The sequence below is a fragment of the Myotis davidii genome, unplaced genomic scaffold (genome assembly GCF_000327345.1).
Source record: "Myotis davidii unplaced genomic scaffold, ASM32734v1 scaffold362, whole genome shotgun sequence".
NCBI lineage: Eukaryota > Metazoa > Chordata > Mammalia > Chiroptera > Vespertilionidae > Myotis > Myotis davidii.
In genome coordinates, this window is record NW_006297152.1 from 2,086,958 (window position 1) to 2,096,715 (window position 9,758).

At 38.3% G+C, this 9,758-nt stretch overlaps 1 protein-coding gene across 2 annotated transcripts in view; it reads right to left on the reverse strand.

The window, feature by feature from the left end:
* Positions 1 to 241: 241 nt before the first annotated feature.
* Positions 242 to 9,758, reverse strand: part of PLA2G4A (phospholipase A2 group IVA) — a 127,397-nt gene continuing 117,880 nt past the window's right edge. For both annotated transcript variants that reach the window (XM_006772938.2, XM_006772937.2), the window contains one exon: positions 242 to 848. In XM_006772938.2, the coding sequence (XP_006773001.1) occupies positions 717 to 848 (132 nt within the window). In that variant the 3' untranslated portion in view covers positions 242 to 716. The remainder of the gene's footprint in view (positions 849 to 9,758) is intronic.

Genomic DNA, 9,758 nt, shown 5'->3' on the forward strand with positions numbered 1-9,758 from the left:
AAGTAACGGATTTAGCTAGAAGTGGTTACATTTTTTCTACTTGCTGAATATATATATATATTAGTACCATTCGTTCAACAATTGATACACAAGAAAAATAACTGATTTAAAATGAGAGGTTTCACATTTGAATTTAGGATGAACAACTTTTATGTTTGAAAGCCATGAATCTGAGATCTTTCGTAGCAACAGTGCAATATCTCATGAAAAATAATAACACTCAGTTACCTCATGCTAATTTGCAAACAAATGTATTTATTTCATAAATGTGTAAATGCATATATAAATAAAAATAGTGTTGTCTTGTGGCATGAATCCAGTCAGTGAATAACGTTCACACACAATGCAAAGTCTAACTTATTGAGATCGACATGTTAAATATTCTAAACAGAAACCACATTATAAAAATAGGACACATAACATAGCTGGCGAGGAATGTCTGAAAATATAGTCTATGTCCCTACATTTGCATCAGGAGATTCATACTGATAGAAAATGTAGCTGAGTATATTTTTACATAATCAACATCATCTGTTAACCTAACAAACTTATAAGGGTATTATTCTCATGCAGCTTTATATAAATAACTGCAAATTTGAGAATCAATCAGCCTCTTATAATTAGTACTAACGTCTGTGCTGTGCTATTGATCCAGTTGTCATGGGATTTCAAACTGCCTCAGCATCAGAAATTGCTGGCCCTTTCCAGTACACAAACTATGCTGGGGGTTTGCTTAGAAACTCCTTGTTGAAGAATCTTCTTGCCTCAACGTTACTGAGGGAAACAGAGCAACGAGATGGATTCTGTCTTCTGTATTCAATGCTTTCAAGGATGGCATTCTTTATCACCTGCAAATAGAGGCAAAAGGGGTATCATTAGTGTTGCCCTGAACTCATTTAAACACTTGATTGCTCAAAACAAAAATCCAATTAACCTTATTATAGAATTATTTTTAAAATAGAGAAAGAAATCTCTGAGTCATATATGTATATATTTAAATTCAACATCTCACCGTTACATTCTTGTTAAGCTCATATTCAAACATTCTCCCCTCTCCTACCAGAGAAAAAACTATCCTGGGAATGTTCCAGATTTTGTGCTGATAAAATTGGGAATAAAGCCAGGGGAAGGTCAAGGGGAGGAGAAAAACAAAAAAGAAAAAGAGGGGGGAAAAGGAGACATATATAATACTCTTTGTAATACTTTAAGCAATAAAACAATTTTTAAAAATTGGGAATAAAGTACTCGGTATTAACACGGTAAATTTAGCTTCACTCTGTCCTCCATTGGGAAGAGGATAAGAGGGAAGAAACAGCAATTACTAAATCTAGAATTTGGGTTCTTTAGTTAGTGGACAAATGGAAATGAAGAGCCAGGGAAGTACCAGACTTCCCCTAAGCCTAATGAGAAGAAAAGGCATTGCTGGCGAATTGCCCTGCTTCCTCAGTTAAATAGATACAGTTATAAAACATGGCTGTCCTTTATCTAGAAAACGCTGGGCTTTGAGTTTTTATTGATGATGGCTATGTTTTATTTAGAACATTCTCTGCATACACTCAAATGAATGGTGACTGCAAACTCTAAGAACTGCTATTACGATTATCATATGTTTCTCGGGTATGAAGTTAACCTCCTTAGAAACTTCTGGAAAAGTTGGGATTTGGCTGAAGAAGTTGTTGCAGAGCGATGGGAATGGGCCTCGGAAAAGAGGCGTGGGTTGCAGTCTTGGCTCTGCTGCCTTTTTAGATCCCTGTCACCATCAGGAAGGCCCATTCCCCAGGATGGGACTATAGGATTTCATTTTAATGACCCTGAGATAGAAGTTTCAGGACACAGAGATAAGACACAGGGATAGCCTACAATCCCCGTTAATCTCTATCCCAGGATCTCTAAGCAACATTGAGGTATTATCCACAGGTCGTTAAGCCCTCTACCATGGGGAGCAATACATGGCGAGTCTGAGCAGTTTAGGATCCCATGGCCCCCTCCCTCTCAGAGCTGGTGTGGCCCGGTTGGCCTTGGAGAGGTGCTCACGGAGGGACTTTCCCATCCCACATCCAATTTCTCTGGACAAGCCGGGTTCAATGCCTGGAGAAGAGAGATGTGTGACCTAGGCGGTGGTAACATGCAAGGAATATTCTACGACTTTATGTCAGGCCCGATGGGCAGGCTCCTCTGTTCTCTAATAGCAACTTGAAACAACAAGCAGTTGTACTGTGGAAAGGCGTTTATCTCAGGAATGTGACACCTTTATTTGCTTTATGATTTTTAAGTTTATATATGCAGGGGTGAGCAAAGGTAGGTTTACAGTTGTGAGTATATGAAACAGAGCTTATTCTTGTATTTTTATTATTTATTTACTATTGTATTTTTTCCATATGAACATCTGTAAACCTACTGCCCAGCCTGTCTGGATAATTGTCTTCTGGGAAAAATGGGCTCAAATGTTACTGAGTCTTTTCAAGAAGATATTTGGTGACCCTATTTACCCATGAGCAAGGGAAACACAATTCATTCTATTGCAACAGAAGAGGCTTCCGGCCTGTGAAGGAGACCTGACCATGGGCCTCCAGGAGCAACACTTTTTGGCTACATGAGATCAAGGGGAATTAGCTGAAATTCTTGAGTCTGTTTCCTCTTCTTTAAAATGGGAATAATAATACTAGTCTTGACTTTTGTAGGGATTAAGGATCATTTATAAAAAGTACTTTGCACAGTGCCTAGCACATAGGCAACATTCCATAACTAGTGTCTATTTGTTGTTATTTTCAAGCTGAACATATGTGAGGACAATCAGGAGCTTTAAATTAGATGTGAAGCTATAAAGTTTACTAGAAACAAGATCACTAAGTATAGCCAATAGTGGGCTTATTATTTGGTAAAAGTTGGCAAATCAATTCTGAGGTCAAATGTGTCCTAGCACATCTTCTGTTAACACTTTAAAAAACAATTGATTTGAGAGAGAGAGAGGAAGGGAGAAAGAATGTCCTAGCACGTCTTCTGTTAACACTTTAAAAAATAATTGATTTGAGAGAGAGAGAGAGGAAGGGAGAAAGAGGGAGATAGAGGAAGAAAGAGAGAAATATCGATTTGTTGTTTCACTTACATATGCATTCATTGGTTGATTCTCTTTTTTAAAATATATTTTTATTGATTTCAGAGGGGGAAGAGAGAGGAAGAGATAGAAACATTAATGAGAAAGGCAATGATCAGCTGACTCCTACACGCCCCCTACTGGGGATCAAGCCCACAACCTAGGCATGTGCCCTGACTGGGAATTGAACTAGGACCACCTGGTTCATAAGTTGATTCTCAATCACTGATCCACATGGGCTGGGCCATTGATTGGTTCTTATATGTGCTCTGACTGGGGACCCCAGGGATTGAACTCCACAACCTTTTCATATTGGGACGACGTTCTAAACCAGGGGTCCTCAAACTTTTAAAATGGGGCCAGTTCACTGTCCCTCAGACCGTTGGAGGGCCGGACTATAGTTTTTAAAAAAACTATGAACAAATTCCTATGCACACTGCACATATCTTATTTTGAAGTAAAAAAACAAAACGGGAACAAATACAATTATTTGTGTTTGCATGTGGCCCGCGGGCTGTAGTTTGAGGACCCCTGTTCTAAACAAATGAGTTACCCAGCAAGGGCCTTACTACACCTTCTTTTAATAACCTCCCCGCCTGTGCTTCTGGTCAAATGGCTGAGTAGGTAAACATTGTACATGCCTCCTCCCAGGACCACATCAGAATTACAACTTAATTTATAGAACAATCAACCTGGAGAAACATCTGAAGACTAGCTGAAGGGAACTCCTAGAACTAAGGATACTAAGAAGAAGCCACATAGACACCAAAAATACTGTATCAACTGCAATTTAAAAAAAAATTTTAAAGGAAAAATTATCTCCCTTTCTGGAGATCAAATCACCAAATTTTCAGTTGGTTTCTCCTTCAACACAGCAGCACAAGACGCACCAACTCTTATTACAGAGAAGTACCAGGTTAAATAAAAACAAGCTATTTCCTTTCCAAACACCTCAAAAGTTTTAACCTATAAAAGATTAAAGGGGAGATTTATATTGATAAAGACTATCGATTCCTTTAGCATGAATTCATGAGCACAAAACTTCAGCAGTATCATTATCAATAGTTAGTGCATTTACCATAATTGGACCTTGGCAGGTGTTTCTAGGAAACAGGACATTTTTATACATTAAAATTAATATTTACACAATTCAGTGACACCCAAATCATAGGCAATGAGAATGTGCAAGTTGAACCACTAGGTGGCATATTAATACTATAAAACCATTAACCAGATTTTTTTTTTCCGAATTACTGCAAAAACCACCAATATGCTATGATTTATAATGCTGTGTGATATAAACCAAAGAGGCCAAACCCAGCACTATATCCGTCGCTAAATTGGAAACTTCCAGCATGATACATGGTACAACTTGATGCCGCCCCAAAAGCAATATGTCATATTTGAATCTTCCTGGTTTTTCATAATTAGAAGCATTCTTAAGTAGTGTTTCTATCTAATTTCCTCTTTCATTCAACCCTGAAATCCACTGAGATTCCAAATCCTCTCTGCCAGTTACCCTAGCATTAACCCTTAAATCCCCACTGCCTGTCCCTACATATGACACGTGTCATTCCTCACTTGTGCCATTCACCAGCCTCCTGAGTGTTGTTCCAGAACATTTAAATCTTCGGCAATAAGGGCAGAGAACAAGAAAAGAAAACATGTAAAATGTGATCTTCTCCCCAAAAGGAACATATTTAGAACAGTGAGTTTGGAAATAACCCACAAGCAAATGTTAAATTACAACAGAAAAATTAAAAATGAGCCCAAAGAGGAAGTTACAGTATTTATTTGGAGAAAGGAAGAAAAATTACAAATATAGAAAAATACAAGAAGGTATACTGGTCTAAATTACTGAGAATTTTCTGGTTAATGTCTGCCTTCCCAATGAATACTGGTGTTGTGGAAGCAGCGACCTTTTATGTCTCATCATTTTTGACCCCCACATTTAGAACATGGAAGGGAAACAATAAATATTTGTAAAATTAATGAGTCCACAGAAGGTTATCATTAAAGGCTGAACTAAACAGGATAAGGATTAACTCATGGGGACAATGAGTCTTGGGGTGAATTAAAGGACAGATAAGATTTTATCAGTAGAGTGGAAAGACTGGGCATTCTCAGTAGAAGGATAACTTATAAAAAGGCTGAAGATGGAAGGCCATGGCATATCTAGGAAACATCTGGAATATATGAAGCACTCAAAACTTCCTTGTATTTTTGTTGTTGTTGTTTTGTATTGTGTACTGTGACACCCCTCTTTCCTAAAACAGTACCTGTCACAGTAGATGCTCAATAAATGTGTTGAATTAATGAAGAAATTGGATGGAAAGAGATTACAGGAAGCATTAAAGGTGGACAAATTTGGGCCATGATATTTTAAAGCTTCTAAAATTTTTTTGAAAAGATAAAAACTTTTAACTTGTACCTAGACACTCATCATGATGATGAAATATCAAATTAAGAAGTTCCAATACTTCTGGATATGTGCTTTTCCTCCTTTTAATTAGCATCTAATGTTTAGCACCTTATAGAATTGTTTGAAAACAAATTTTAAAAGCTCATTATTATCATCATTGACATATGCTGAATAAATGCACAGACAACATAGAATGTGCCTATTGAATTGATACATTGAATGAGGGTGACAGTATAGCAATACATTTTCTTGTGATGACTGAATCAACTAGGTCCTAGAGATCCCAGAGGTCATATTCCCTCCAGATGAAAGTTAGTGGTGCATGAGCAGAACTGGTAGCCCCACTCCCTGGCCAGGCAGACACTCTGTGCAGATTCTCCATGGTCAGGAGCTCTGCCTCCAGGCTGTATCCTGGCCCTTGCTATCCCTTCCTCCTAACACATTAAATTCTTCACCAGTTTCTGCCGATAAGTCAATGACATTTAAAAAATCATTCACAAAAACGTTACTGCGTAATTTAGGTGCCAGGCATTGTGGTCAGTATCTCTGGAGGATACAAGGTAAAGAAAACAAGTCATTGTTTTCCAAGGGTTTACATCTATAGTTAAGAGCAGAAGGTACCGTGAACAATGACAAAATTATTGTCATTATCCCATTAGCTGCTTCAGTTTATTGAGTGTCTCTTAGATGCCCTTAAATGATATCGTTTTAGTTAATCCTCACCCTGATCTGTAAGACAGGTAGCATTGTTTCCCCTGACAAACGGGGAAGGTAAAATTTGGAAAGGTTAACCTACATGCCCAAGTAAACGCAGCCAAGAGGCGGCAAGCAAGCATCGGAACACCCAGTTTGGTCTGACTCCAAAGGCTCCGCATTTCCCACATACCACATGTCTCCCAGTAGAAGTCACCGTATGTTAGGTTGCACGAAATACTGCCAGGGTGCAAGCACTCAGGCGACGTTCAGGGGAAAGGAATCTGGGAAGGTTGAGTAAGCCAGAAGCCTGACGCCAAAAACGGACCCAGGCTGCTGTCACAGAGTGAGCACTGGCAGACCAGAGGCTTTCTGAAGATGAATGGAATTCAGGAATCCAGCTTCCCCAGAGCGGGCCGGCCAGGATCTCTGAGGAAAAACGCAGCAGCAGAAGCAGTAAGCTGTCAGAGACAGCATAGCCTCTACAGAGCGAAATTTATGCCCGCATGTGAATTGAAGATGAAAGTTTGCCTTGGCCTCAAACTTGAGAAGTGTCCTCATAAGGGGTTGGCAGTCGAGTGTCTCTGCATGAGAAGAGTTTATATGCCGTGTCCAGTTTCAAGCAGCTCTGACAGTCCACAGCAAGCAAATGTGTGTGTTGCTGGTGTGGATTAGTAACCTGCTCTATTCAAATGGTGAGGGAATGAGCGATTTAGCTAAAGACTGAGCCTGAGGGAGTCTCCAGCATCCTACCCCAGCAGTTTCGTTGCTTTTTATCATCACTTATCAAGAAGCTTTGGTTCTGATAAGATACGTTTTTTTCAGTAAAAAGTAGGTACAAGGAAGAGTTATCAAGGGAGAGAGAAAATGTCAGTGAAAACTGGAAGTTTTATCTGGGTGTGAGGTGCACTCACATGCATACACACACACACACACACACACACACACACAGGAATTACTTGAACACAAGTTTCAATGGTCATATAATTTAAGAGGAAGCCTATATTTATTCATTCAAACAATATTTATTTACTGCCCAGGCTGGTATTGCTTATGCAGACCTGCCTATATTCTCTTTTTTTAAAAAATATATTTTTATTGATTTCAGAGAGGAAGAGAGAGGGAGAGATAGAAACATAAATGATAAGAGAATCATTGATCGTTGTCTCCTTTATGTCCCACACTGGGGATCGAGCCTGCAACCCAGGCATGTGCCCTGACCAGGAATCAAACCATGATCTCCTGGCCCCGCCAGCATGGCTCAGTGGTTGAACATTGACCTATGAACCAGGAGGTCAGGGTTCAATTCTGGTCAAGGGTACCTGCCTGTGTTGTGGGCTTGATCCCCAGTAGGGGGCGTGCAAGAGGCAGCTGTTTAATGGTTCTCGCTCATCATTGATGTTTCTATCTCTCTCTCCCTCTCCCTTCCTCTCTGAAATCAATTAAAAAATTTTTTTTTAAAAAAACACACAAAAAAACCCCATGACCTCCTGGTTCTTAGATCAAAGTTCAACCTCTGAGCCATGCTGGCTGGGCCAGTTTATATTCTTAATTCTGGGCTTGGCAAAGATCTTGAGGTATATCCATCATGGTACAGAATACAGACACACATAGGTAAGGTTCCCATTTAATGAGCAGCTTCTGTTTGACAGGCACTGTTCATACATCACTTGATTAAAGATTCACCACTGCCGTTATGATAGATGCTGCTACACCTGTTTTAGAGATGAGTCAACTGTGGCCCAAAAAGTTTAAGTACCTTATTCAAAGTCACCCAAGTAGCCTGTCTGAGATCTAAACATGATATAAAGCCCGTGACCTTGCTTCTATATACATGCTGTGCGGGGAAAGTTCTTGGAAACAATGAAAATCTACTTAATTCAATGGTTTGTGAAGAATCAACAGGCAGGACAGTTACCTGGGAACTCAGTCAATTTTTGTTCAGGCTTTAACTTTATCATCTCTGTCAAACACCACTTTGAAGAATGTTTGTAAAATATATAAATAGAACTATATCATTTTTATAGCAAATAGTTTAGCAGGTTTTATATAAGCCAGAACTGAAAACAATGAGAGAAATACAGATGTTTAAGCTACATATACAAAATTAAGTTTATAGTTGTGAGTACGGGAAACACAGTTTATCCTATTATTATTTTTTCATATTTTTTATCTTCTTTAAACCTACTTTTGCGCCCCCCCCCCATATGTGTGTGTACCTTTTATTTTCTCAAGCACAATAAGGAATTTATATATTCCTACAATATAGTTTTTTTTTTCCATTTGAGGGTAACTTGTCAAGTATAATACATTTCATCCCAAGGAATATTTAGTTTTTAGTTTATTGGTTTCGTACCAGAAAAATAGTTTTACTCTGATATGATCCCTTAGTTTCTTTTAACTGCAGCGGTTTTATAAAACAACTCTATTTGAAAATGTTTGCTCTTTATAAATCATAGATTAAAGTACTGACTTTCTCTTAATATTCTTTATATTTTCATCATCACAACTGAAATAATGTAGCATAGGGATTTCAAATGCCCACTGCTTGTGAGATAAAAAAGGAATAAATTCATTTAGAAACTGACATATGCTATAAAATTTGTGAAGCATGTTCTACATTAATTATCACATATTATTCATAATGAAGGGCTAACAAGAAAGCATTTTAAAAGGTGCAGCTGGCATGGCTCAGTGATTGAGTGCCAACCTATGAACCAGGAGGTCACAGTTCAGTTCCCAGTCAGGGCACATACCCGGGTTTTGGGCTCAATATCCAGTGTGGGGCTTGCAGGAGGCAGCGGATTAATCAATGATACTCTCTCATCATGGATGTTTCTATCTCTCTCTCCTTTCCTCTCTGAAGTCAATAAAAATCTATATTTTAAAAAAGTTGCAGGAACTGAAATTTATTGGGGAAAATTTCCTACATTTACAAAAGTTAAAGGTATTGGTTAATAAACAGATTACAGTATAACTGTACATAATTGATCATTATTAGTCTCAGGCCAAACTAAACAAACAAGCAAACTAGATGTGCCAGAAGACTATTAGCTCACAAAACCCAATTAAATCTCAGATACAAAGAACAGTCAGCCACACACAGTGTGTTCTTTTGAGCCATTCACACAGTCTCCAAAAAGATTGGCAAATTATATATGATGCTTTTCCCTCTCCATTTAATTTCCTTCTTTTTTCTCTTTTTTCTTATTTTCGAATGTGCAAAATCCAATCGGGCTAATGAACTTTGGCTTTCACAGCTGATTATAACTTTGCAGACACTATGATTTGGAACAAGAAGCCAACACGATTCCAATTACACAACAGTGTTCCTTAATGGTGAGTTAGCAACTAAAGAATTTCACACGTGGGCACAGCATCTTAGCAGCAGATATACAAATGATCAGAATGATACTGAAGAGAATAATCTGTTTCTAAAGTTTCCAAATTAAAGCATACTTGATATCTCAAAGGCTAAAAAATGAGAAAGCTGCTACTTTTGGCGACATTCCTAAGATCCAGAAAAATAAAGACACTTAAAATTCATTA